The sequence below is a fragment of the Triticum aestivum genome, chromosome 3B (genome assembly GCF_018294505.1).
Source record: "Triticum aestivum cultivar Chinese Spring chromosome 3B, IWGSC CS RefSeq v2.1, whole genome shotgun sequence".
NCBI classification, from domain to species: domain Eukaryota; kingdom Viridiplantae; phylum Streptophyta; class Magnoliopsida; order Poales; family Poaceae; genus Triticum; species Triticum aestivum.
This window is the reverse complement of record NC_057801.1, coordinates 794,026,167-794,050,592: the sequence shown is the minus strand read 5'-3', so window position 1 is coordinate 794,050,592 and position 24,426 is coordinate 794,026,167. Positions and strand designations below refer to the sequence as shown.

The following is a 24,426-nucleotide window of genomic DNA, read 5'->3' as shown; positions in this document are numbered from 1 at the left end:
ATCTACGTATGCGGGAAAGTTTGTGGGTAGAGAGGTTAACCGAACTGCAGAGTTCACTTGGAGATCTGGACCACCATTACAATGTCGCTTCTTCACCTAGTTGGCCTTGAAGAATAGATGTTGGACTGCTGACCGTCTCACTACGTGTGGTTTACCACACCAGCCAGTGCGATGAGACGATCAGCCATCTACTTTTGGAATGTGTGTTCGCGAGAATGGTGTGGCCTGAAGTCTTTCAACCGCTTGGCTGGCAAGGTTGGGTTCCAACGCCAACTGACTCTCTAAACAAATGGTCTGAAAGCAAGAACACCATGGATGGCCTACGAAAGGACTTTCAGACTATCTTAGTCCCTGTCTCCTGGGAGCTGTGGAAGAATATTATAGGAACATCATTGTATTTGACGGAGACTCTCCATCACTACAAGGAATTGGCAGGAGGATGTTAGTCGAAGGGAGAGCTTGGAAGCAGGCCGAACTGATAACAAGGGACCTCGAGTGCTTCTTTCATGTGTTGTCACAGTGGGTCGATCGGGATTCGGGAGTAGTAGAATTATCTTGTATCTAGGGTGGACTTGGGTCTGTGCTTGTGACATATACCCATGTAGAGGTGCTCTTTGCCCCCTTCTCTATATTTAATATATGATATGCATGCTTGGGCGTATTCAAGAAAATAAAATTAATCAGGAGGAGAGAGATGCCTGTGATGTCCAGGCCCTAAAGATATTTGTACATGCAACCACATAAACTGCATATACATTCTACATTGGCTCTGTTTGCATGGTAGTGTCACCAGCGGAGACAAGGTGAAACCCGACTTCAGTACTCCAAGATGGAAGCTAAAGCATGCGTTGGATCTTATAGAATTATCGCGCTCGCTCGCGCACAAACTCGCATGAGTTGGCCTGAAAGCACAGCCACGTTCTCATGGGGCCAACCAACTGCCAACCTGTTTCTCTTCTTCGCCAACCAACTGAGAACCCGTTATCTCCCTGGGAAGATCAGCATGTTGTGAGCCACCCGTTTCTCTGCTTCCCCTAAACGTGAGTCTCTTCTTCGTCTCTAACCTCACACTTTCTTCGCCATGAGGGCTACCGCACAACATTGATGCTTCTGTGCAGCACCCATCGAAGTCACCGGCGATGGTGATGCAGCACTTGCCGGTGCTGCAACGGCTGTCCACTGCATCTGCCGTTGCCGCAAGGTGAGGCGTCCTCACCGGCGTTGGCTACTACAAAGCAACATGGCGTTGCGAGCTTCTGCAAGGCGGCCGGTGCAGGAGGGACCAGTGACCGCCAGTGTTGTGGAGCGGGCCTCGTGCTCCAGCCGATCCACGACTGCTACAAGTCATATAACGATGACGGTCCAATGATCACCTCAGACCGGTGATGCAATGGAGCAACGTCGGGGGCCGTCGGTGCTTGCGTTGGAGCTTTTGCTGTACTACACTGTGCTGGCATGGAGATCGAATGGAGCAATGTCGGGGCCGTCGGGGCCTGCGTTGGAGCTTTTGCTGCATGCGCTACATGGTGCTGCCATGGACTTCTAATGGAGCAAAGCCTTGGGCCGTCGGTGCTTTGCGTTGGAGCTTTTGTTGTGCTACGCCTGCACAGTGCTGCCATGGAGTCCAATGGAGAATCGCTGAAACCAGCACTCATCCGACATTACAAAGGTATCATCATGCCAGACCTGAATTTATTACGGGTGAACCAGCAATAGCTTAGACCGGAAATCATTTAATTACAGGTTGGGAAGACACGCAAGTGTTGATATTTTTTTATTTGGTTCGTGGGAAGGTCTCTAAAGAAAGTGCAGACAGCAGGAGAGCCATGACTGTGTAGGCCACTATAATTTCTCGTGTGCAAACCACGGGCCTTCCATACTCTGTTTTTTCTGAGATATAGATAGCACGAATAAGACATGTAATCGAGCACAACTAGATAGGTGAAATAGATAGTCACATCTGACTCGATGGCGTTGCACAAGCCTCTTCTTTAGGACACAGAGCCTAGAACTATTATGAGGCCTTGATAGCTCATTTAGGAAGCATCTCTAGAAGTTTGTGCTCAGACGAGTCGACCAAAGGAGCTTAGTAATTCTTGTAAGTCTTCTTCAGAAATAATATGATAAGTTTACATAAAGGCATGTTATCACATGGCTCTGCTCACGGAGCATTCACCGTCATCATGATGTTATGAAGAAAGTAATGTATTCATAATTTGTGCGTGAATCTTGTCAGTTACATGTTATCTTTATCCACGTTCGTTTTGCCAGAGCAGTTCGAGTGCCATGCAATGGTCTTCGATAGACAGAGTCCGCCCTTTGAGGCATATGACAGACTATAAAATTCTCATAACACAAGATTTCGCAAGTGAGTTGTTGAATGACCCCCTAGATGAGCAGCAGCTTGCAGTGATGCATAAATTTTTCACACGTTTTCTACATTGATCAAGCATGCTATACTATCATGCATAAATTTTTCACACGTTTTCTACATTGATCAAGCATGCTAGACTATCAAGATATATTGGGTACACAAGCCAGGCAGTATATCATGACAGAGAATTGTCATTTCGACCTCATCTTTGAGTGGTGGTTCCTAATTGAAGCTGACATATCTCGAGTTGCTTACAATGTGATTAGGGGCATATCTTCGCTTTGTAGCAGGTGAATGCTATTGTCATGCTTAAAAAAACATCCACACATCCAAGACGACCATCGGAAGGGTATGGTGTGATTACAAAGATGTTATTTAAGCTGACAAGAGTACCTAAAGCTGACAGAATTGGCATTCATTTTTCCAACGTGAGGAACACATGCCAAAATATTTGATTTCTCCGGATGCTTTCACAAGGCAGCTAGAGCGCACACGTAATCTGAATATTCTGTATCGAAGGAACCCCCACTAGTAGAAAAAGGGCCTTTACTCCCGGTTCATAAGGGCCTTTAGTTTGACCAGATTTAACAAAACTTCAACAAAAACTGAAATTTGAGCATAATTTTTTTCCCTTTTAGAATTTGAGAATTCTAAAAATTTGCAAAAATAGGCCGTAGGCAGTCAAAATCGGATGCGGATTTTCGTTCTGAACATTTTGATATATTATACATTTTTTTCTGACATAGTATGCAAAAGTTATAGCCGTTTTACATTTTCCCTACACTTTTTGTAAAACATGTCCAAATTTAAGTTTTTAAATTTTCCTAACTAGTAGATGTAATAACATAACTACATCTCGAAGGATTTTAATTTTTGAAGTTTTTATCATTTTCTTTTGCTTTTTACAAAACTGAAAAGGCGATCCAAGAGGGGGTAGAGTTTGAAAATGGGACCTTTAGTACCGGTTCGTGCCACGAACCGGTACTAATGCCTCAAACCCCATTAGTACCGATTCGTGGCACAAACCGGTACTAAAGGTTAGACCCATTGGTCCCGATTCGTCCCACCAACCGGGACCAATGGTAGTGGGCCAGGAGCGAGGCCCATTGGTCCCGGTTCGTCCCACCAATCGGGACCAAAAGGTCCAGACGAACCGGGACCAATGGCCCACGTGGCCCGGCCGCCCCCCGGGGCTCACGAACCGGGTCCAATGCCACCATGGGTCCCGGTTCTGGACTGAACCGGGACTAATGGGCTGACCCGGCCTGGACCTTTGCCCCCTTTTCTACTAGTGCCCAAGAACCACCCAAAAGGTACTAGTTTGCTTTTGACAAATGACATGGTGATTCTCAAACACACGTGGTTATGCTCTCTCCCCAGGATTTTCCGACAGAACTTGGTTATAAAGCCTTTTGACCGTACTATGTCAAGAGGCAGACAGTTTAGGATGCATAGTTGTGTCTTAGCTTTTAATATAATTTTTCCGGGTATGTCACCTTAGTAGCATTTGACACAAATAAGGTTCTACAAAAATTGATATGTCGATGGGGGTGCAAACATACCTGATAAGTTACTTGTGCTATCAGGTCTAGCTCGACGGTACCACACATATGCCTTACAGGGCACACGAGTCATTTAGAAAAACTTGTCAGTGCCATACAACATGTGAAGATGTACTTGTATACGTGACAACTTACAAAAGACATGCCATTACCGCAAATGTTAGTGTTCCAAATTTTGTTATATGTGAGGATTATGTTCTTCAAAATCAAATCAAGTAGGGGCAGCAGTCTCTGATCTGAGAGGTTAATATAACCGTTGTGGCCTACTCTCTTGCGTCTTGACACCGCGCTAAGTTCTTCCTGCAAAAGGCTGGCCGAACTAGCAATTTAGCCATGTGACTTCATGAGTTGCTTGCAGATTTGGAGCACGTGATACAGAGGCTTGGTTGGTATGAATTATGCTGATTTGATATCACAAGGAGTATATAGTAGTGTGATCATGTTATAAGCACAGGGAAGTTTACTGATGCCCAAAACGTAGAAATGAATAACACACCAATCGGATGTACTCAACAAATGTAGATTATTATAAGTTTTCCAGGTAAAATTATGTTAAGACCCTACCCCAAAGTCCTCAATGATATCATTCAGTGAAAATTTTCTGCTCAGCTCGTGTCGCAAATAAGTTATTAAAGCAAGTCACGAGACGTCTTTGACAGTTCTTGATGCTTCTTGACGTGCATGCAACGTATATAAGAGCACCCACATCACAACTAGACACAGAGGATTCACCAAAAGGCGTTGTGTTATTTGGATGCTACATGAAATGGAGAGAAATCCCCTATAGATTTTTGATCACATTGGTACAGCAGGGGGCACCAAAATGATCCATGGTCATTGATTTTTTTTTACAGCTTTGGGCTGAGGAATGGAAATAATGTCTTCGCATATTCGATGGCGACATGCAAATTCAAACAGTGAATGTCTATACAATAAGATGTGTCGCTGGTGATGTTACACCACCTATAGCAACAAATACACGTTTATCGTTATTTTAATCATAGTGATACATTGATCAACCTTGCAACTACATGTCCATACACTAGCAAGTATGGTGTAAAGTCAGATTAAACAAGCAAATGATATAAGTCTTCGGAATACTCGCTAGAATGACCATCCCTGTATTTTGCTTGGAATTTTTTTTAGAGAACAGAGCATGGCAGTTTGGTCCATGTGAGAATGTGAAATCCTCCAATGCAGTTGGTCGACATCGTAGCAGACTAGCAGTTAAATGATCACAATAGACTAGCAGTTTGATTTTTTCCTTCTGGCCCGCGAGAAAAGGTAATGACACATATATGGTACTAGAAACATGGCTGGCATTTGTAATTCAAGGGATGCCTACAAGATACTCCTCAACATAATGGTATGATATTTCTCCAAAATGCATGAACTCTAGGAGCGGTGAAGCATGCTAGTGCCGTTCATGAGGATTATTTGAGAGCTTTAAGCTCAGCTGACTAGCATTGGATCATGCACCGTGGCAAAAGAGTTGATAAATATCTCGAGGTGTGGCATGGTCTTTTGCTGCAACTCAAATAAAAAATATGAGAGTACTTCTTGATGTTTTGGAGCTCTTGCTGGAAACCGTTGCAGTGAGACGGTCCCAGAGATGTTCCGCTATAGCACCAGGATTTCCCCCTAGTTGTCTTATTGGCTTGGCATCATTTGCAATATGTTATATACACGACATGGTTTTTCATCGTGGCTTTATCGAACTACATGTTCAGGTATCATACTTACCGTCCTATTGGCTGGCACCATCAAGGTCGCAATATGACATGTACACCCATGGTTTTTCATCGTGGCTTTACTGAAAAGATATCAGATTTACTGTCCTATTGGTTGGCCCATCATGGTCGCAATATGGCAGCACGACATGGATTTTGGTCATGGCTTTATAGAAATACAAGTTCAGCAATCAGATTTATCATCCTTTGGTTGGCACCATCATGGTCGCAATATGGAATATACACGGCATGGATTTTTGTCGTGGCTTTACCGAATTACAGGTCCACATTCATATTTGTCATCCTATTGGTTGGGACCATTATGGTCGTAATGAGATTGCCTCTCTATCTTGGCATATACATGACATGTGTTTTCGTTGTGGCTTCTGCCAAACACAATTTTGCAATTGAGATTGACTCTCTATCTTGGCATATACATGACATGGTTTTTCGTTGTGACTTTTGCCAAACACAGTTTTGCAAATGAGATTGGCTCTCTATATTAACATATCACAACATGGTTTTTTGTTGTTGCTTTGCTAAAAGAATATTGGTTACAAATGATCAGCTTGATTTCGCTATCATGGCATGTATTTGCGTTGTGAATTACGAGTTTAAGAGATCAACTTTATCATCCACTAGGACTTTAACATGGCCACAATGGAGCGACTCTGATGAAACATACATACACATCATGGACTTCGATGATTTTTCCTCAAATATACATATTTAAATATCAATTATATTCCGGCAAGCTTATAGATATGTCCTGCGAAACTTTGAAGATGAATTTCAGTCAGCAATTTATAGGCACCTATTTTGATGCAAAATAATAATAATTTATGTTTGCATATGAGATACGTTAAGTATATATGGAGGATATGATCGGGCGGCAATACAAGGAAATGTGTTGAGTAGAAATTCATGGAGAACGAGGCAGTATATACAATCTCTGAGCAAGAACAAAGTGCCTCAGCTTCAACATACACTGAGTTAAGAGGGTTCAATGTACACTTGCACATTAAACATGGTGGATTATTGCAGGAAATAGAGGATCAGAAATTTTGAGAGTGTCACGGGAACATTGTTATCCATTATCAATCAATAATGTGAGCAAGTTACACAACTGCAAAAATTTAGAACCGCTAAGTACAGCCCGACTGGCTACGCATTCGGACTCTACTCAGCGAGGGACATTTGTTGAATGAGATTTTTACATGGTTTTACGAGTTCAGGAGTTGCTATTGGCACAGTTTGTAAAGTAAAAAAAAAAGTAAATGTGTATAAACACAAGCTAATTTCATTGGATATTTGTAAATAGAAAAAAGTCAGAAGTACACAAGTGAGGTGCCGGTTCATGCAGTAGTGGTAAAATAGGACACACATGTTGAAGGAGAGAAATCTGCATCATCTAGGAGTCCTTGTAAGGAAATAATTAAGGATGGAGCCCACCATCAAGAAAAAAGGATGGGATGAGTGTGTGTTAGCGTGTACACGCTGATTGATTAGTCAGACTTATAGTTTGACCATTTGTCAGTACGTGCAACTGGTTCCTTTCCAAGTCACACACGCGTGCACGACCATTGTGGCTGATTTGATTCAAGCGTTTAAAGATAAGCCGGATAACAAGATAAGCATCCAGCAACAACCCCTCGACGGCATATACGGGAGTCCGTTGGAGACCGGCGGCTCGGACGCCTCCAACGTCTACCCTGGAGTTGGACGTTTTAAAAGGATCTCACGAGATGCAGGCTCGGGGGGAGGAGGTTGGAGTTCTTTGGCCGACGCATAGCGCAACGGCGCAGTTCACTTCTCACGACACCCACGCCTCCACCAACACCACACGCCCACACCTATATCTCCATATCCATATTGACAGCTCCATGAAATCCCAACAAGCCTCTAGTAATTACCGTTCCTTTCAATCTTCACTTGGCGTATGCATTCAAGAACCAGATCACTGGTGTTAATTGATAAGTGAGTTGCATGAAGGTGAGGTGCGGCTACTTCTTTTCTTCCTTCTATTTTGTGCTTGTGTTGCAGGTTGGTGGCGTCCCGTGGCTCAACATGGCGATTGAATCATCGCTGTGGATGTTTCACCATCAGATCTACAGAAAGAATTTGTGCCATCTCGCGGCTCTACATGGCGCTCCAATCTTCGCCGCGGATGCGTGTTGATCGATGTGAAAAAGGAAATTATGACATTCCGCAGCTCAGGATGGCGATCCAATCGTCGCTGCGGATGTGAGTTGATCCGATGTGAAAAAAGAAAGCTATTGCATCCCGCGGCTCTACGTGGCGATCTAATCGTGGCCGCGGATGTGTGTTGATCCGATATGGAAAAAGAGTGATGACATCCGGCAGATCTACATGACGATCTAATCGTCGCCGCGGATGTGTGTTGATCCGATATGGAAAAAGAGAGTGATGACATCCGGTGGCTCTACATGGCGATCTAATCGCCGTCACGGTCCGATATGAAAAAAAAAGAGTGATGCCATTTACCGGCTCTACCTGACGCTCCAATGGTCGCCGTAGATATGTCACGATTTGATATGGAAAAGAAGAGTTATGCCATCTTGTGGCTCTACCGACGCTTCAATCATCGTCACAGATGCGTTTGGCCCCATATATATAGAAAAAGGGTAATTATGTCTCGTGGCACTACCCGGCAATTGATTCGCCGACTTGGGCATTTCACGATCAGTGTGGGCGTCTTGTCATTTTGCCCAGTTTGATCTTCATTTATTTGAGGTTCTTGACACGTGATGATCTATAAAATTTCATGCAAGCATCAGCCTGCATGGGACACTGTGCTGGCAAAAGGCTTCCCAAGAGTGCAGCATGCGCACACATCATGAATCTGAATCCATAAAACATATGCAAAAACAGCAGATTCACTTGAGATGCATAGGTCACCTTCATAATGATTCAGGCACGTCCCAACAATGACATGGCCATCTACATTGGAATAAAGGGCCTTTGCAATCGTCTTCGTCAGATGTATATTCAGGCGCAATATGAAAAATACAGGTGAAATAGAAATAAATAGATTCTCGATAATATGATGAAATACGGGTTTCTATTTATGTGTATTTGCAGTAATTCAATTTGTATACACTCGTATACTGGCACGCCCGCACCTAAAATGCCAGCGCGGATATATTTAAAATTTATCTTGCGAAAACAAGACTGTCGGCATATAAAAAGAGCCGTCAGCATAGCGGCCTATGCTGCCGGCTTTCCGTATGATCGCCGGCAAAAAAATGCCGAGACGGCAGCTGATGGCGTCGTCGACAAGTCCACCCAATCAATAGCGGGCATGTCGACATAGATGGAAATGAGTTGTCGCCTATAGTCCTGTCGGGAAAGGTCTTTACCGATAGATAAATCTATGCCGACAAACAGTTTGATGGGCTTGGTGAGATCTATGGCGACAGACAATTCTATAGCGACAGACTATGCTATACCGACAGATCATCTGACACCATGCTATGCCGACACATAGTGCAACGTCCATTGTTATGCCGACAGTTTGTCTGTTAATGTGCTATGCCGACACATAGTGGGACGTCCAATACTTCTACCAACACTTTTGCTGCCAGGGCTCTACATTTCAGCACAAAATGCATTTGCACCATATTTTCAATAAAATTACATTTGTAGTATTCAACTCATGTTCGGTGCACAATACATATACAAATAATTGCACTCTTCTATTCATCACAAGACACCATTCACTAGTACATTTATTCAACATATATTGAACATTTGTTATCTTCACTCAAGTTTGCTACAACCATGAAGGTAATACATAAGTCGACATACAAGACGTGTCAAGTTTCCCCCAACTACAAGTATTTAGGTACAGAGGGAGTATTATGAAAGAGACCAATCCTTCAATCACCAAGCCGGCATCAACTTCCATATGAACAAAATGTATCTACCATGTTATGAACAAAAGCGATCACCGGAACATCTTAGATCAACTTGTGGACTTGCTACTTTCTGCCATGTCCCTGCAAAAAACAACATCTATGTTTCAACAATCATAGAAATGATAGTTTGTTCAAACTTGCGAGTTGCCAATGATCCCAAAGATCTAAAACAATATCTAAAAACTAGAAGATATTGCAAACAGTTTGGTTACATAAGATATCCTTATCAGAAAATAAACCAAAGCCACGCTACCTCCTACCATATGACATGGCTTACTATAAAAATTATGCGCCCATTCTTAAGCAATCATATTTGTTCTAAGGCATCGGTAATAAGGTTAGGGAAGCACAAGGGAAAAGAAGGGATGGCTGATGGACAAATACAGTGATGAGAAAGGAGTACAACAAGGGGGTAAATAAAAAGCGACAAAATACATTGACAAACAGGTCTAACTGTGAACAGAGTGTGTTTAAGTACATTTGATACTGAATTTTCTATGTGAATTGGATGATAAATTTTGCTCTTATTATTGCACACCCTATGATGCTGAAGCCGTTCTTTACAACATGAATATAATAGAAATTACATTAATGTAGTGCCAATATTACACATAGAAGACTGTAGGGAAAATATAATTAAAGGTGAGTGCAAGATCATCTCACCTATGTTACGCGAGGGGCACCACACATTCGTCTCGGAACTCTTGGTCATTGGAGGACGAGATCAGACCGACTATCGATTGTGCGAGGTCAGGAACATATTCACGAATCTGGGATTGACATAAACATCACGTTACTACAATGCTTGTTGTCAGTTCAGGTAGCAAAAGGAAGAATGGTTGGCCAGATAATGAACGTATTTTGTAAGGCCATGCCTAGCTGATGGTCCTAAGGTGCAGCAAATCATGTAACATCAATATATAATGCTTACTAAGATTCCTTGCTTCTGTTAAAAACTGTAACCATAATATCAGTTTGTTCCTCAAAGAATACGAGGTTGGTTTGCACTGTTATTTGCACAGATTAAGAGAGTTTGCGCCCTAGTCTATCTAATGGCAGTATAGCATCAGCTCTCATCCAACTAACAATAATATGTCTTCAGTTAAAAAATTATGACAGACTGAAAGTAAACAAGAAACGAAAGTCTTCACAAATATGTTGCTCTCCCGTTAGCAGAAAACATGCAGCACATACCTGTAGATTCCTCCAATTGATAGACCAAGAAAAGAAGATGAATCAGATAGACGGAGCTAGATGGTGCAATATCCCAGGTTGCTGCTCCAATCTACAGGGCCGAATTGATTAAGGGCTCTTCAATCACCACCACCACCACGGTTAGCATTCCTTTGCTTGCGACCCACAATCATAGTCAATCAGTTTCTGGTGAATATATGTGCCAGCTGCATGCAAACTGGGTTGAGTTGTTCTTTCGGTATATGGAATTATTTGCAACACAAAGAATCTCTGTTTATTACACTATTTTCTCAAGCAAACATCGCCTGGCTTTTATAGTGGTCATATTGAGATAACTGAAACTTAGCGATAGAAGTAAATGAAGCATGATCACACACACACACCCACAAAGCTACTTTCATTGGGAACTTAGATGATTGATTAGGAGAAATAAAATTAAAGAACATCAAACAAGTCGAAATTTGTACAGAGGAAAACACGGAGAATTTACTACTACCTTGATTAAGAACCTGAACAGTGTAGTAGTGATCAACATGCAAAGAAAAAAAAAGCTTCATGGGCCGCTGCCAAGATCACACTTTCTTCTTCCACACTGTTCGTCAGCTCAGCACCCACAGCCAACAGGTAGCCTTTTCCGTGTTTGTATTTCTATACCTTGGTTTGTTCAGTGGCTGAAAGTAACGAATGTAAGAAATGAAAGTCTACACAAATGTGGTACTCTCCTGTTAGCAGAAAAAATGCAACACATGTGGGTTGTAAAGAACATATTTGAGTATAATGGAGTGTATTAGATAAAAAAGGTGGATGTTAAACTTGGTAATTGAGGAAAATGAAAACACTAAAATATGGTTTAGTTTATTACTAAGCAACATCACATGCTAAGTAATAATTATCATTTCAAAAGAAAAAGGCACGTTCAACAATAAATATCAGTTTATTGAGAATATGGTTTCTGTTTATTACTAAGGATACTCAATTGATGTTCCAAACATCCAATGTGAAACTAAGATTTCAATGTCCTGTTTTGGAGCTAGCACTTAGGAAATAACATGTCCAAATTATCAAAAGTGAAATATGTTTCATATGAACCCTGAAGCAATAACAACAATCCTAGACAAGCTGCGAGCAGATGGTCTACAATATAATCAGTTGCCAGCCTATATAACACCCCCCATAAATTTTGGCTGCATGTATAACGAAAGGAAAGTCAAGTAGGTCAACATACAGCGGAAGCAACTAATGGCCACCACACCCCATAATCTCTCTCTTCATTTTCCAGTCTCTAAAATAAATAAATATTGATTGTGAAATCTGATGCACAACTGAAGGAAAAGCATATTCGCATAATCACTTAAAACTTCCCATACACTACATACAGAGTCCAATTTTTATGGTTAATATTGATCGTATAACATGTTCTGTTACAAAGATGCAAACTGCACTACTAATTTCAAAAATTTCCACTGGCACTTTTGTAATGTGAGTTGCTAATTAACAACAAGTGCAATGGCCTTCTAGGAAACTAAATGTACATGCTACATCGGGTAAATTTTCCAAATACAGGTGGCCAACATAATATATTCAGTCTGAAACTTCAGGTGCTGCAATGTAATTTATCCAGTCTGAAACTTCAGCTACTGCAAAGGATTGTGCTTCATTTGTTCATGAAGGAAATTTGGATTCCAGGACCTGTCCTCTTCTCCTCTCTGAAGAAATAATTATTGTGGTGCAGTAAGCAAATACAGGACGGAGGAAGGAGACGAGAAGAAGGGGAGAGAAGACAAATTATTACATTTGTCCATGGCGTCGGAGCAGCGGCGTCCCAGGAAGGGAAGAAGCAAGCACGCAGAGCACCTGCGCGCGCGTGAGGAAACCACATCAGGGAGGCGAGCGGCCAAAACAAGACTAACCAACAGTCCGGGGGAGACAGGGGCGGGGAGGAGACCTTCCATGGCGGCTGTAGGTGCGTGGTTGTGGAGATGGAGCCCGAGGCGGATCTGGCACTGGGAGCAGAGGAGCTCGACGTCGACGGCGCTGGCCGATCTGGGCGTGCCATGGTCGCCGCCCGGCCTTCTTCGCTCGCGGTGGATCTCCCTTCCTCTTCTCCTGTCATGCCTTCTGTTAAGGCATCACCTTGGGGTTGGAACATGGGGAAGCACCACATGCTAGAAGGAGGATTTGGGAGGCACCGCTGGTGGTGGAAGAGACGGCAACAACGCGAGCAAATCGGCTGGCAAGTCAGGCGGCGGCGGCAGGTGACCTAGGTTTAGGTTTAGGTGGGAGAGTGTGTGGCGTGGGAGAAACAGAAGGAGTGGCCGGGCAGAGAAAGACATAAGATGGGCTTAGCCAAAATTTTGCAGTCTCTCGCGCGCAACTTATCCCGCATGGCCCAACATAAGTGGGCCAGGACCAAACTTACGCCGACACTTTTTCTATCGCGGCGTAACAACGACGGATAATCTAACAGCAAAAAGATATACGCCGACACATTATATGTCTGCACACCTTTAAGCATTACCGACAGATAGAACATTGTCCCTCTAGAGCAACTTTGACAATTTGATGTGTCGGTGTTGTTTTGTGCAGACAATGTGTCGCTAATGTGCACTTATGCCAACAGATGCGTGTTGTTATTGTAGTGTCGTGGTGTAGTGATTCCCCTTCATGCGCCGGCACATTAAACTATCACTCACACACTCGCTCCCGCTTCATTCGCTCAATCGACTTGCTTGCTCACATTTCTTCGATTGTGTTGTCATGCTGGTTTAGGAAAAAAAACTGGCCCCCGGTTTTTGCACTTTTGAATATGTTCGTGAAATACATGGATTTATTAAATGTTTGTGGGTTCTAAAAAGTTCACGAAATTGAAATAAATCACAAAAATACAAAAATAGGAATTATGAAAATATTCATCGATTTTAAAAAAATCATCAATTTTCAAAAAAATAGAGCAATTTTGAAAAAAAAAACTAAATTTGAAAAAATCTCATTCATTTTGAAAAATGGTTTTTTGATTTTGAAAAAGTTCATTGATTTTGAAAAAAAAATCATGCATTTAGCAAAAGAAAAAGAAAAAATGGAAAATGAAGAAGAAAGAAAAGGATGAAGAAAAACCGAACAAAACAGTTCCAACAAAAGAAAAGAAGAAAAGAAGAAAGAAGTAAAGGAGGAAAACTATGTAACAAATCACATCAGGTGAGGTGGTTTCGGTGGTTAGTGCAGTGCAGCCTAGTGCGGAAGAGGTGTGCGCCAGATTGCCGAAACAGTACTAACGGGCGCGTCATGGAAATGCCACGACCGTGCATGCGCGGCTCCCCATTTTTCTCTATTCAGTGGATCGGGCCTTCAGGGGAGGCTGAGAAGGATGTTAGTTGGCTGCTAGTGCTAGGCCTTTCCTAGTGCCGGGCCGGGCTATTTTCAGGCTGGAAACAGAAGCCTGAGCCCAGCCCAAAAATGCTGATGAGTAGCAAAACGAGCCCATGCCTGGTCCAGGATCCACGCTGCCTATCCCTGGATTTTCGGGCTGGGTTTGGGCCAGTTCATCGGGCCAGGCTACCCATGCCCAGGTTTATTTGGACTGAACCCAAGTACTTCCCTAATCTAAATTTAAGACGTTGGTACCAATCACTGGAAAGTATATTATTCCTTAATAACCAAATCAACTCTAAGCACAGTAACATGGAACAATAACTTGCCGGCAGCTCCCCCTTCTCTTAACAGAAGGATGCACGTGGTCGAATCATGACCGTTAGGCGACAGGGAGGCGATCCGGGGCGATCTCCGCGCCCGACGGCGGAGCCACTGCCCGATGCCGGCGATCGCCGCCGGGTGGGCGGTCGCTTCTGGGCCCTCGCCGGATCTGACGATGATGATGCGGACGAGGATGGAGCGGAGCCGCCGGGGGAGTCACCGCCGTCTCCTACGCCGTCGGACCTAATCTGTGAATTCTTTCATTCAGGTTACTCGGAAGAGGAAGTAGCGACCACGGTGGACAAGGTGGTTCCCAGAGACGATCTGGCTCGTGAGGGGCTGCACGATGGAGAGAAGATCGAGATTGTTCGCCGGATCGTGCATAGAAGGACGGCGCCGTCGGCGCTTCGTCCATGGAAGGGACCTTTACCCAAGGTATGTTTGCCGAAGCTCACTGTGTTTGATCTGATCCGACCGGATGCGTGGGTTACGGTTAAGAGGAAGAAAGGACGGAGGTTGTTGTCCCGGAATGTGCGTCCGCCGGCGCCGGCCATGGAGGCCACGGCGACCGAGATTCGATCGACGAGGGCGACCGCGCTCGCTCAGCTGCTTGGTGCGGCCGGGCTGGATCGGGAGCCTTCGGGCCCTCGTTGCCAATGGGCCGGACAATAATGGGTATGAGGCCCATTATGTCTATCAAGGCCGGTCCGTTGAGTGTTTTCTGCCATGCACGTCCGATCCTTCGATCGTCCCAGCGCAGTCGGTACGTGCCGCTAGGGTTCATCGCCAGGGGAGTCGTGGTTTCCCGCAGTGTGGATCGGGCAGGGCGAGGAGGATCCCGCCGCTGCTAATGGCTGGACGTGGAGCGGGACCCCCTCCTGCTGCGAGTACCGCGGGGGGGGGGGGGGGGCTGGAAGGGCTCGACCGCCGCCGCCCCATGCGTCGGGACGGGGCGCACCGCCGGCCGGACAGCAGCCGCCGGCACTTGCGCCGGGTGCTGCAGGTCGTGGAGGCGCTCTCCAGCCGCGGCAGCAGCTGGGCGCTCCGGGAGTTCGGGCTCCTGAGGCGCAGCCAACGACGGCTGGCCGGGCAGCGCATAGACCCCCGGTGCCATCTCATGCTGCTGGGGTCGGCCGGGGAGGCCCTCGCCCTCCGCCGCCGGCGGCGCCGGCTCCTGGGTCGATGACGACTGGTATGGTTAATACTGGCCGTGGAGCTCCTCGCCCTGCACCGCCGGTGGTGCCGGCTCGTAACGCGTCGGCGGCGGGGATGGCTGCTCTGAGGGCCGAGACGCCGGGGGCCACGGTGGCTGCCGGTGTCGCTGCTGATCCGGTGGCGGCAACTACCGGGGGTCAGCGTGCACCCCCGCCACACCTTGCGGTTCGTCAGGCGCAGAATCGTTCGGGGCAGAATCAGGTTCAGAGTAATCAGAGTAATACCAGTGGGAGACCGACTGATGCACCTCGAGGCAAGTGGGGTGATGACGGGTTTGATGCGTATGGAGTAGGCCAGCATCGGGGCTCATCTTCAGCGGGAGGAGGTCGGGGTTATGCTTGGCAGAGTGACGGGTCTGCAGAGAGACCGTTCCTGGGGCCGGCTGGAGGCTTCGTTGAGGGGGCCTCAGGACCTGATAACAGGCACAGAGGAGGTTATCGCGGATACCGTGGTCGTGGTGGAGGCCGCGGAAGGTTCCGCCGGCCGCCTCCCCCTAGACATGTTGACTCTGACGGGGCGGCGATGGAGACTGATCAGACACCACAGGAGCTACCTCCCCAGGCGATGGAGGTGGTGAATGCACTTGCGGTTGCTGAGGTTCCTGGGATTGCGAAGGAGGCTGAGGTGGTTCAAGTGGCTGATTCTGAGAGGGCATCCAAGTACGCTCGGAAGAAAGAGAGAATGCTTTGTTACCGGTGCGGAGAGAAGGGGCACTTCATCGCGGAGTGTGTGGCCCAGCTGTGCGAATCCTGTGGTAAGCCTGCGCATGCTTCAGGGGATTGTCCTTTGCTGAGGGACCATATTCCAGCTCTTACTGTATATGGTGTGTACTGTGCGGAGCTGATGTTCTTCGAGTCAGCGGCTGCGAGGGAGATCCCAGCTGATACACAGAGCCTTACTTCTGGTTTGGTCAAGGTGACACAGGGAGATGTCTCCCAGGCTCAGATTGTGCAGAGACTTCAGGAGTTGGCTCCGGGTGATTTTCAGTGGGACCTCGTACCCGTTGAGGATAGAGTATTCAGAGTGGAGTTTCCTTCGATTGAGGACTTGCAGCGTTTGTTGAGCTTTGGGATGTGTAAGGTGCCAGGCACCAAAGGTATTTTGGAGTTCCACGAGTGGAAGAAAGTTGAGCCTAAGGGGAAGCCTCTTACTCAGGTGTGGCTGCGTTTCTCGGGGGCACCGTCTGAGGCTCTTTCTGATGTGCGTGTGGTGGCTAGTTTGGGGATTATGGTTGGTAAGACGGAGAAAGTGGATATGGCGTTCACTAGAGCTCAGGGGGTGGCTCGACTGCGAGTTAGCATTCTGGATATTGAGTATGTCCCGGACGTCATCAACTGGACCTATAGAGGCGAGGTGTTTCCACTTGATATTGAGTTTGAGGATGCAGAGTTGTTTGCTGAGGTTGCTGCTGGCACTGACGTGGATATGCACGATGGGGGTGATGATACAGGTGCTCCCAGGGAGCAGGCGGATGAGGCAGCACAGGAGCCCAATGGATCGGGGCCTGCTGCTCAGGAGCCGGAGAACGGAGCCGGGATGGAGCAGTCCCCGGCTTCGTCTTTGCCTCATAACTCACTGCGGTTTGGATCTTTTCTGCCGTCGTCGGCGCCTCCTCGTCTGTGGAGTGATCGGGTTGACTCTGACGATGCGTTCGAGCATTCGCTACCGGTCTTGGACTTTGGGCGGTCACCCCGGCAGTCGGCCAGCTTCAGTGCCCGTGTTGTTCAAGAGGTGGAGCCTCAGGAGTCGCCAGGGCGATCTAGGTCTTCGGTTTCCTCGCGGAGGGGAGGGGCGTCTGGGCAGGTGGCCACGACTCCCTCTCATTCTTCTGTTTCACAGCAGGCGGCGCAGGTACCTGTGTCCAGCCGGGGCGACATATCTTTGGGGCAGGAGGCCCTGGAGGTCCGTCTCGCGGGAGCCTCGTTGGTGGTGGGGTCGCCGGAGGTGCTAGGCAGGCGTCAGGGGCAGGTGGCCCCTGACCCTCTAGTACCGACGGCGGTCCTGCAGGTGGAGCGCACGGCTGCCACGGCGTCGGCTGGGGGGGTCGGACTAGGGCAGGAGGCCCTGGTGCCAACTCCGTCAGGCATCTCCACATCTCCTACGCGGTCCCCCTCTCCCAGACCTACTCCGGGAGCCGCTACTCGGGAGGAGGTGATCGCGTTCGGAGGGATCCGAGACCCTGCTTCCGAGGGGAGGCGGACGAGCTCTCGTCTCCAGGACCTTCCGGAGGTTGATGATTTGCAGCAGAGGTGCGCTATGCGGGCGGCCAAGCTGCGTGATGTGGAGAGCACAACAGGTATGTCAGTTAATGTTTCAAATTCTATTCTGCATTTCTCTAAGGATGAGATTATTAATAATGCAAACCAAGTGGGGGTGTCTCTTGGGAATAATAATTTGGAAATTGAAAACTCGGTTAATGATCTTTTAGATTTGGAAGCGGAACGGGCCTTGGAGTCTATTAGAAACCTAGCGGCTGTAAAACCTTTGAATGATGCGGAGATTGAGGCCTTGGGTGTTAGGGTGCTTGATAAATTCTGCGCGGATCTTGTTCCTCCGTCTGCGGAGCCTGATGAGGATGAACTCCAGGTAGATGATGCAGCTCATGTTCAACCAGAGCACGGTTATGAGGACCGGGCTACAGGTGATAACATTCCTAAACGTAAGTGGAAGCGGAAGGTGTACCCTGCATCCGCGGTACGCAGGAGTGCTAGAATTCGTAAGGCCAAAAAATTCCATGATGACCTATGAAAGGAATATTCTGGAATAGCAGAGGTCTTAAGGACTTGGCTAAACGTAGGTTTCTAGCGGAGGCATCTTTAGAGCACCGTTTAGATTTCATTGCTCTCTCTGAAACTGGTAGGGATAATTTTGCACCTCAGTTTCTTAACACGTTGTCGGGAGGGGTGGAATTCGATTGGCATTGTCTTCCTCCAAGAGGGAGGTCTGGGGGCATCTTGCTGGGTGTGAGATGTGATTCCCTTGAAGTCCGGAGTGTTGTTATGGGTGACTTTGCAGTGAAATTCAGAGTCAGGTCCAAAATAGATGGGTTTAACTGGGTGTTGGTGGCGGTCTACGGGGCTGCACAACCTGAGCTTAAACCTGAATTTTTGGCTGACCTGGTTCGAATTTGTGGGTCCGAACAACTCCCTATCCTGGTTGGGGGGGACTTCAACATTATTAGGAGGCGGGATGAAAAGAATAACGATAATTTTGATGGGCGATGGTCCTTTATGTTTAATACCATCATTGAGAGTTTGGATTTGAGAGAAATCGAACTCTCTGGTAGACAATTTACCTGGGCTAACTCTTTACCAAACCCGACATATGAGAAGTTGGATCGGGTTCTTGCAAGTGCCGAATGGGAGCAGAAGTTCCCTCTGGTCACGGTGCAGGCTCTAACGCGAGGAATTTCGGACCACACACCGCTATTTGTTGACTCAGGGGAGCCAAGGCATGTGGGAAACAAGAATACTTTCTCCTTTGAAACGACATGGTTTGAAAGAGAAGGTTTCTTGGATATTGTTGCCAGAGAGTGGGCTAGAGAGTCTAGGGGTAGATCGCCTGTCGAGAGATGGCAGAATAAGATTAGGCATTTGAGGTGCTTTCTTCGAGGTTGGGCTAAACATCTAAGTGGAGTTTATAAGGTTGAGAAAGACAGACTCCTGGAGATTATTCAATACCTAGATGTTAAAGCTGAATCAGCGGTTCTTCAATCTGCGGATATGTGCTGTAAGATTGATGCGGAAAAGAGGTTGAAGGAACTTCTCCGCGAAGAAGAGCTGAAGTGGGCGCTCAGAGCAAAGGTTCGCAAAGTAATCCAAGGGGATGCGAACACTCAATTCTTTCATCTGATTGCGAATGGCAAACACAGAAAGAAAAAAATATTTCAGCTCGAGCAAGATGAAGGCACAATTGTTGGTCACGATAATCTTAAGCTATACATCACCGAATACTACAAGCAGTTATTTGGACCGCCGGAGGATAGCGCTGTGTCCCTCGATGAGTCCAGGACTGAGGATGTGCCTCAATTAACTGCTGCTGATAATGACATGCTAGTTGCGCCGTTTACGGAAAAGGAGGTTTTCGATGCCATCTCTCAGATGGAGAACAATAAGGCTCCCGGGCCGGATGGGTTCCCGGCGGAGTTTTACAAAAGATGTTGGCATATCATCAAAGGGGATCTGCTACCCATGTTCCACGACCTTTTTGCTGGACGGCTTCAACTTTTTCATTTGAACTTTGGAACGATAACGTTGCTTCCAAAGAAGACCGACGCTCTCAGGATTGAGCAGTTCCGTCCTATCTGCCTCTTGAATGTCAGTTTCAAAATTTTTACCAAGGTTGGGACTAATAGGCTCACACAGATTGCGCATTCTGTGGTGCAGCAATCCCAAACAGCTTTCATGCCAGACAGAAACATCCTTGAAGGGGTGGTGGTGTTGCATGAAACGCTCCAGGAAATTCACTCTAAGAAACTTGATGGAGTCATCTTTAAAGTAGATTTTGAGAAAGCGTATGACAAAGTTAAATGGCCTTTTCTGCAACAAGCTTTGCGTATGAAAGGTTTCCACGAGGGCTGGAGGAGCCAGATTGAAACTTTTACGCAAAAGGGTAGTGTTGGCATAAAAGTGAATGACGATGTCGGTCATTACTTCCAGACACATAAGGGCCTGCGGCAGGGAGATCCGATGTCCCCTATTCTGTTCAACATAGTAGCCGATATGTTGGCGGTGTTGTTAGGGAGAGCCAAGGAAGTTGGCCAAATAGGGGGCTTGGTGCCACACTTAGTGGATGGGGGTATATCCATCCTGCAATACGCTGATGACACTATCATCTTCATGGAGCATGACTTGGTAAAAGCTAGAAATCTGAAGCTGCTGCTTTGTTTGTTTGAGCAGCTAAGTGGGCTCAAAATTAACTTCCACAAAAGTGAGTTGTTCTGCTTTGGGAGAGCCAAAGAGGAACAAGAGGATTACAAGCAGTTGTTCGGATGTGGTTTGGGTGAGCTGCCTTTTACCTACTTAGGAATTCCTATTCATCACCGCAAGCTCACGAATAATGAATGGAAGTGTATTGAGGATCGTTTCGAGAAGAAGCTAAGTTGTTGGAAGGGCAAGCTCATGTCGTATGGAGGCCGTTTAATTCTTATTAATTCGGTGCTCACGAGCATGCCCATGTTCCTTTTGTCCTTCTTTGAAGTCCCAGTTGGAGTTAGGAAACGACTGGACTTCTATCGATCGAGGTTCTTTTGGCAGGGGGATGAGCCTAAGAGAAAATATCGGTTAGCGAAGTGGGATATCATTTGTAGACCGAAAGACCAAGGGGGTATGGGGATTGAGAATCTCGAAGTCAAGAACCGGTGCCTTCTTAGTAAGTGGTTGTGGAAGTTATCCTCAGGAACTGACGCCATGTGGGCTCAAATCCTGCGTAACAAGTATCTCCAAACCAAAACTTTGGCTCAGGTGTCGGTTAGACCAACTGATTCACCCTTTTGGAAAGGGCTTATGAAAGTGAAGCTTTCATTTTTTCAGAGGTCAAAGCATTTAGTTGGTAATGGTGCAAGCACGAGATTCTGGGAGGATACTTGGCTTGGAGAGGCTCCCCTAGCAATCCAGTATCCGTCTCTGTATCGTATAGTTCGAAGGCGCGATGCTTTGGTTGCATCGGTCTTCGCCTCGATACCCCTGGATATCCAGTTTAGAAGATCGTTAGTGGGCAATCGTTGGGAAGAGTGGCTGCATCTAGTTAGGAGACTGATGCAGGTACAACTATCTCAACAACCTGATAAATTACGCTGGAATCTCACTAGGTCGGGGGGATTCACGGTTAAATCAATGTATGTTGATGTTATTAATTCCAGCTCGATTCCTACTTCAAAGCATGTGTGGGACGTCAGAGTTCCTTTAAAGATCAAGGTGTTTATGTGGTTTCTACATAAACAGGTGATCTTAACAAAGGATAATCTTATTAAGCGTAATTGGACAGGACCTACTAGGTGTAGTTTCTGTGATCAGGGTGAAACCATTAAACATCTTTTCTTTGACTGCCCACTAGCTAGAATTCTTTGGACGACTATTCAAGTCGCTTTCAATATTACCCCACCAAGGTCGGTTAACATGTTGTTTGGGACATGGCTAACTAGGGTAGAGCCCGGGTTAGCAAAACATATTCGCTTGGGGGTTTGCGCTTTTTTGTGGGCGCTTTGGAATTGCAGAAATGACTTCGTCTTTAACAGATCAACAAATATCCATGTTTTGCAGGTTATCTTCCGAGCAACGGCTCTTATCCGTTCCTGGTCGCTACTCACTCCGACGGAGGCCAGGGAGCTTTTGGTTACTGCTGCTATCCGATGGGAGATGGTAGCTCGGGATATATTCAGCCGGTTTGGATGGCGGTCGTGTAACAGGATAGGCAATTAGTTTACCTGTCTATTTTGGAGCCAAACGGCTGTGATGTATAAGTGCTTTGGCTAGCTTGTGTATCTAGCCTTCGGGCTCTGTGTGAGCCATTTCTTACTTTTCTTGTTGACAACCTTGAGACTTGGAGACTTTGTGGACTATTTTATGCTTAATAAGATGGCCGCATGCATCATGCTGATGCAGAGGCCGGGGAAGCCCCCCTTTTCGAAAAAAAAAAAGCTCCCCCTTCTCTTTTTGTAACTCATCTTCATGTTGATTCAAGCCACAAGCATGACAAAACCTACCAGATTAGACTATTTCTTGGCTAGATAATTGGGTAGCATGGACTTGGCCGCGGAGATACACTTTCCCCTGATCATGGTGAAGTAGGAGATGAGATGGTTTCTGTCCGGCAAGCACTCCTTGACAGCTTCGTCGGCGTTGTAGTCCTCGATCCACCGGTGGATAGCAGGATACTCATCGTCCGTCATCACCCTCACCCCAGCGACCTCTTGCATCACGCTTGCCCAGCGAGACAGTAGGCTGGCACCGGCGATGTCGGCGAGGCCAATTGTGGCGCCTCCAAAGAACCTCTTCTCTTTGAGTTGTGCCTCCACTAGCGTGAGGTTCTCTTTTGCGTCCATAATAAAGACCTTCTGCTCCTCGCCCTCCGTCCACAGCGCTAGCCACAGGGACAACAAGCACTAAATGAAGAAAATTGTCAGCAAGTATTTCAATTGGGTTACAAATATAAATATATGTCGTCTTGTCTTACTTTAACTATTGAAATGTGAACAAATATATTCATATTGGTAAGCTGAAAATACTATCTTTAGACCCGCAAAAAAAACTATCTTTAGGTTGTAATGATAAATCACAATACGTATTATTAATATAGTATATTCTATGGATGAGACCAATTCAACTTTCAACACAATATGTATGATATACTACCTCTGTACTAAAATATAAGACATTTTTACATCTTGATTTGAACTGGGAAAACGTCTTATATTTTGGTACGGAGGGAGTATTTATGAGCTGAGGAGTATCCTACCTAGCAGAATTGATTTGAATTCTAAGAACTATCTCTATACATGAATACCTTTTCCACAAAGAATTTGGACCAGAAGCGGGCCTCAGACCTTTCATGAGGGTCAGTCGGCAGGATAGGTGGCCCGTCAAAGGCCTCGTCGACGTACTCGACAATGAGGAGAGACTCGCAGACAGCCTTGTCCCCGTGGAGGAGCACAGGGACCTTCTTGTGGACGGGATTGTGCTTCAGCAACAGCTCGCTCTTGTTAGTCATGTCCTCTAGGATGAGCTCGTAGGGAACTCCTTTGAGACGCAAGGCGACCTCGGCGCGGTGGACGAACGGGCTGCCAAAGCCTCCAATGAGCTTCACTGGTTCCACCATTATTGGCTGGTATATCAGAATCACTTGCTAGGACATAGATATTTATAAGACATTGATAAATACGAGTTGGTCCAAATGGTGTTGTTGCTTCTTCTCCAAGAATGGTCGGGCTCTTTTATTAACTCTCATTTTTCTAGTGTCATTTGTTCTTATCAATTGCTATGGTCAAAAGGAGAAGCTTGGTGGCGAGGGAAGCTGTAATTAAAATGCTAATTGACAGGTAGAGGATGCTCACTAAGATTGATGCAGACGCAATCAGAGAGATTTATTTAAGCAGCTAGCCGATAATATAGTATAGAACACAGATTATAATCTAGAAGGACAGTGACTTTGTTTGACTTGTGTATCGATATGTTCTATATGTTTCCATAATCAAAGTTTCTTGATGGCAAGTCCAAAAAAAAAAAATCTTGATGGCGAAGCTGATAAAGAAAAACAGAGCAAGGAGAAACATTGACACCATCCTTGAGTAGAAAGCAGAGCAAGGAGCAAAGCAGAGCATGGATGAAACTGGAGCAAGGAGCATTGCCAGCATGTCGACCATACAGTCCATGGCTCATAACCATTTTTTTAGCACCGACGACTCGAGAGTGAGACCTCATAAGAGGGTCACTTCTGATTCACCGAAACATCTCTCCCTGCAGGTGGAGAAGATAGTGTATGGCGACCAGGGCTGGGCCGGCAAAATCTGATGCCCTGTGCGAAACTAAAAAATGGATGAGGCCCTATTTTACAAGAAAAAAAACTAACGAGCAATTATAATGTATATAACCGTAAAAAAAGTCAATTATAATGTATATGATACAATGTCTTACTAGAATGATGTTTCCTCGTGATGACTAAAATCAGTATTATTGAAACACAAGATACAAAACACGGATAAAAGAAAACTAAACTGATAACACAGC

At 45.9% G+C, this 24,426-nt stretch overlaps 2 protein-coding genes and 1 long non-coding RNA gene across 7 annotated transcripts; 1 reads left to right on the top strand and 2 right to left on the bottom strand.

Moving 5' to 3' along the window:
- Window positions 1-9,359: 9,359 nt before the first annotated feature.
- LOC123072483 (uncharacterized) lies at window positions 9,360-13,125 on the bottom strand. 5 transcript variants are annotated; one of them, XR_006435189.1, is made up of 6 exons: window positions 12,744-13,125; window positions 12,591-12,652; window positions 11,292-12,504; window positions 10,799-11,004; window positions 10,268-10,374; window positions 9,360-9,685 (listed from the first exon to the last, which is right to left on the bottom strand). It is a non-coding gene; the product is annotated as an uncharacterized lncRNA (long non-coding RNA). The 5 variants fall into 5 exon arrangements; XR_006435192.1 differs by having other exon boundaries at window positions 10,799-11,015; window positions 11,295-12,504; XR_006435191.1 differs by having other exon boundaries at window positions 11,295-12,504.
- Window positions 13,126-15,416: 2,291 nt separating this feature from the next.
- LOC123072481 (uncharacterized) lies at window positions 15,417-22,227 on the top strand. Its single transcript, XM_044496034.1, has 2 exons — window positions 15,417-17,999; window positions 21,964-22,227. The coding sequence occupies exons 1-2, from the start codon at window positions 15,671-15,673 to the stop codon at window positions 22,104-22,106; spliced, it is 2,472 nt and encodes an 823-aa protein (XP_044351969.1). The 5' UTR covers window positions 15,417-15,670; the 3' UTR covers window positions 22,107-22,227.
- On the bottom strand, window positions 22,184-23,519 carry LOC123072482 (probable glutathione S-transferase). The gene is made up of 2 exons (XM_044496035.1): window positions 23,207-23,519; window positions 22,184-22,805 (listed from the first exon to the last, which is right to left on the bottom strand). The coding sequence occupies exons 1-2, from the start codon at window positions 23,516-23,518 to the stop codon at window positions 22,416-22,418; spliced, it is 702 nt and encodes a 233-aa protein (XP_044351970.1). The 5' UTR covers window position 23,519; the 3' UTR covers window positions 22,184-22,415.
- Between the last annotated feature and the right edge of the window lie 907 nt (window positions 23,520-24,426).

Bases quoted from the DNA above. Each gene is read 5' to 3' on its own strand.
- LOC123072481 (XM_044496034.1), top strand. From the start codon at position 15,671: ATGACGACTGGTATGGTTAATACTGGCCGTGGAGCTCCTCGCCCTGCA. The intron at 18,000-21,963 runs GTATGTCAGTTA...CATGTTTTGCAG, and splicing joins TGATGTGGAGAGCACAACAG to GTTATCTTCCGAGCAACGGC.
- LOC123072482 (XM_044496035.1), bottom strand. From the start codon at position 23,518: ATGGTGGAACCAGTGAAGCTCATTGGAGGCTTTGGCAGCCCGTTCGTC. The intron at 22,806-23,206 runs GTATTCATGTAT...TTCTTCATTTAG, and splicing joins CCAAATTCTTTGTGGAAAAG to TGCTTGTTGTCCCTGTGGCT.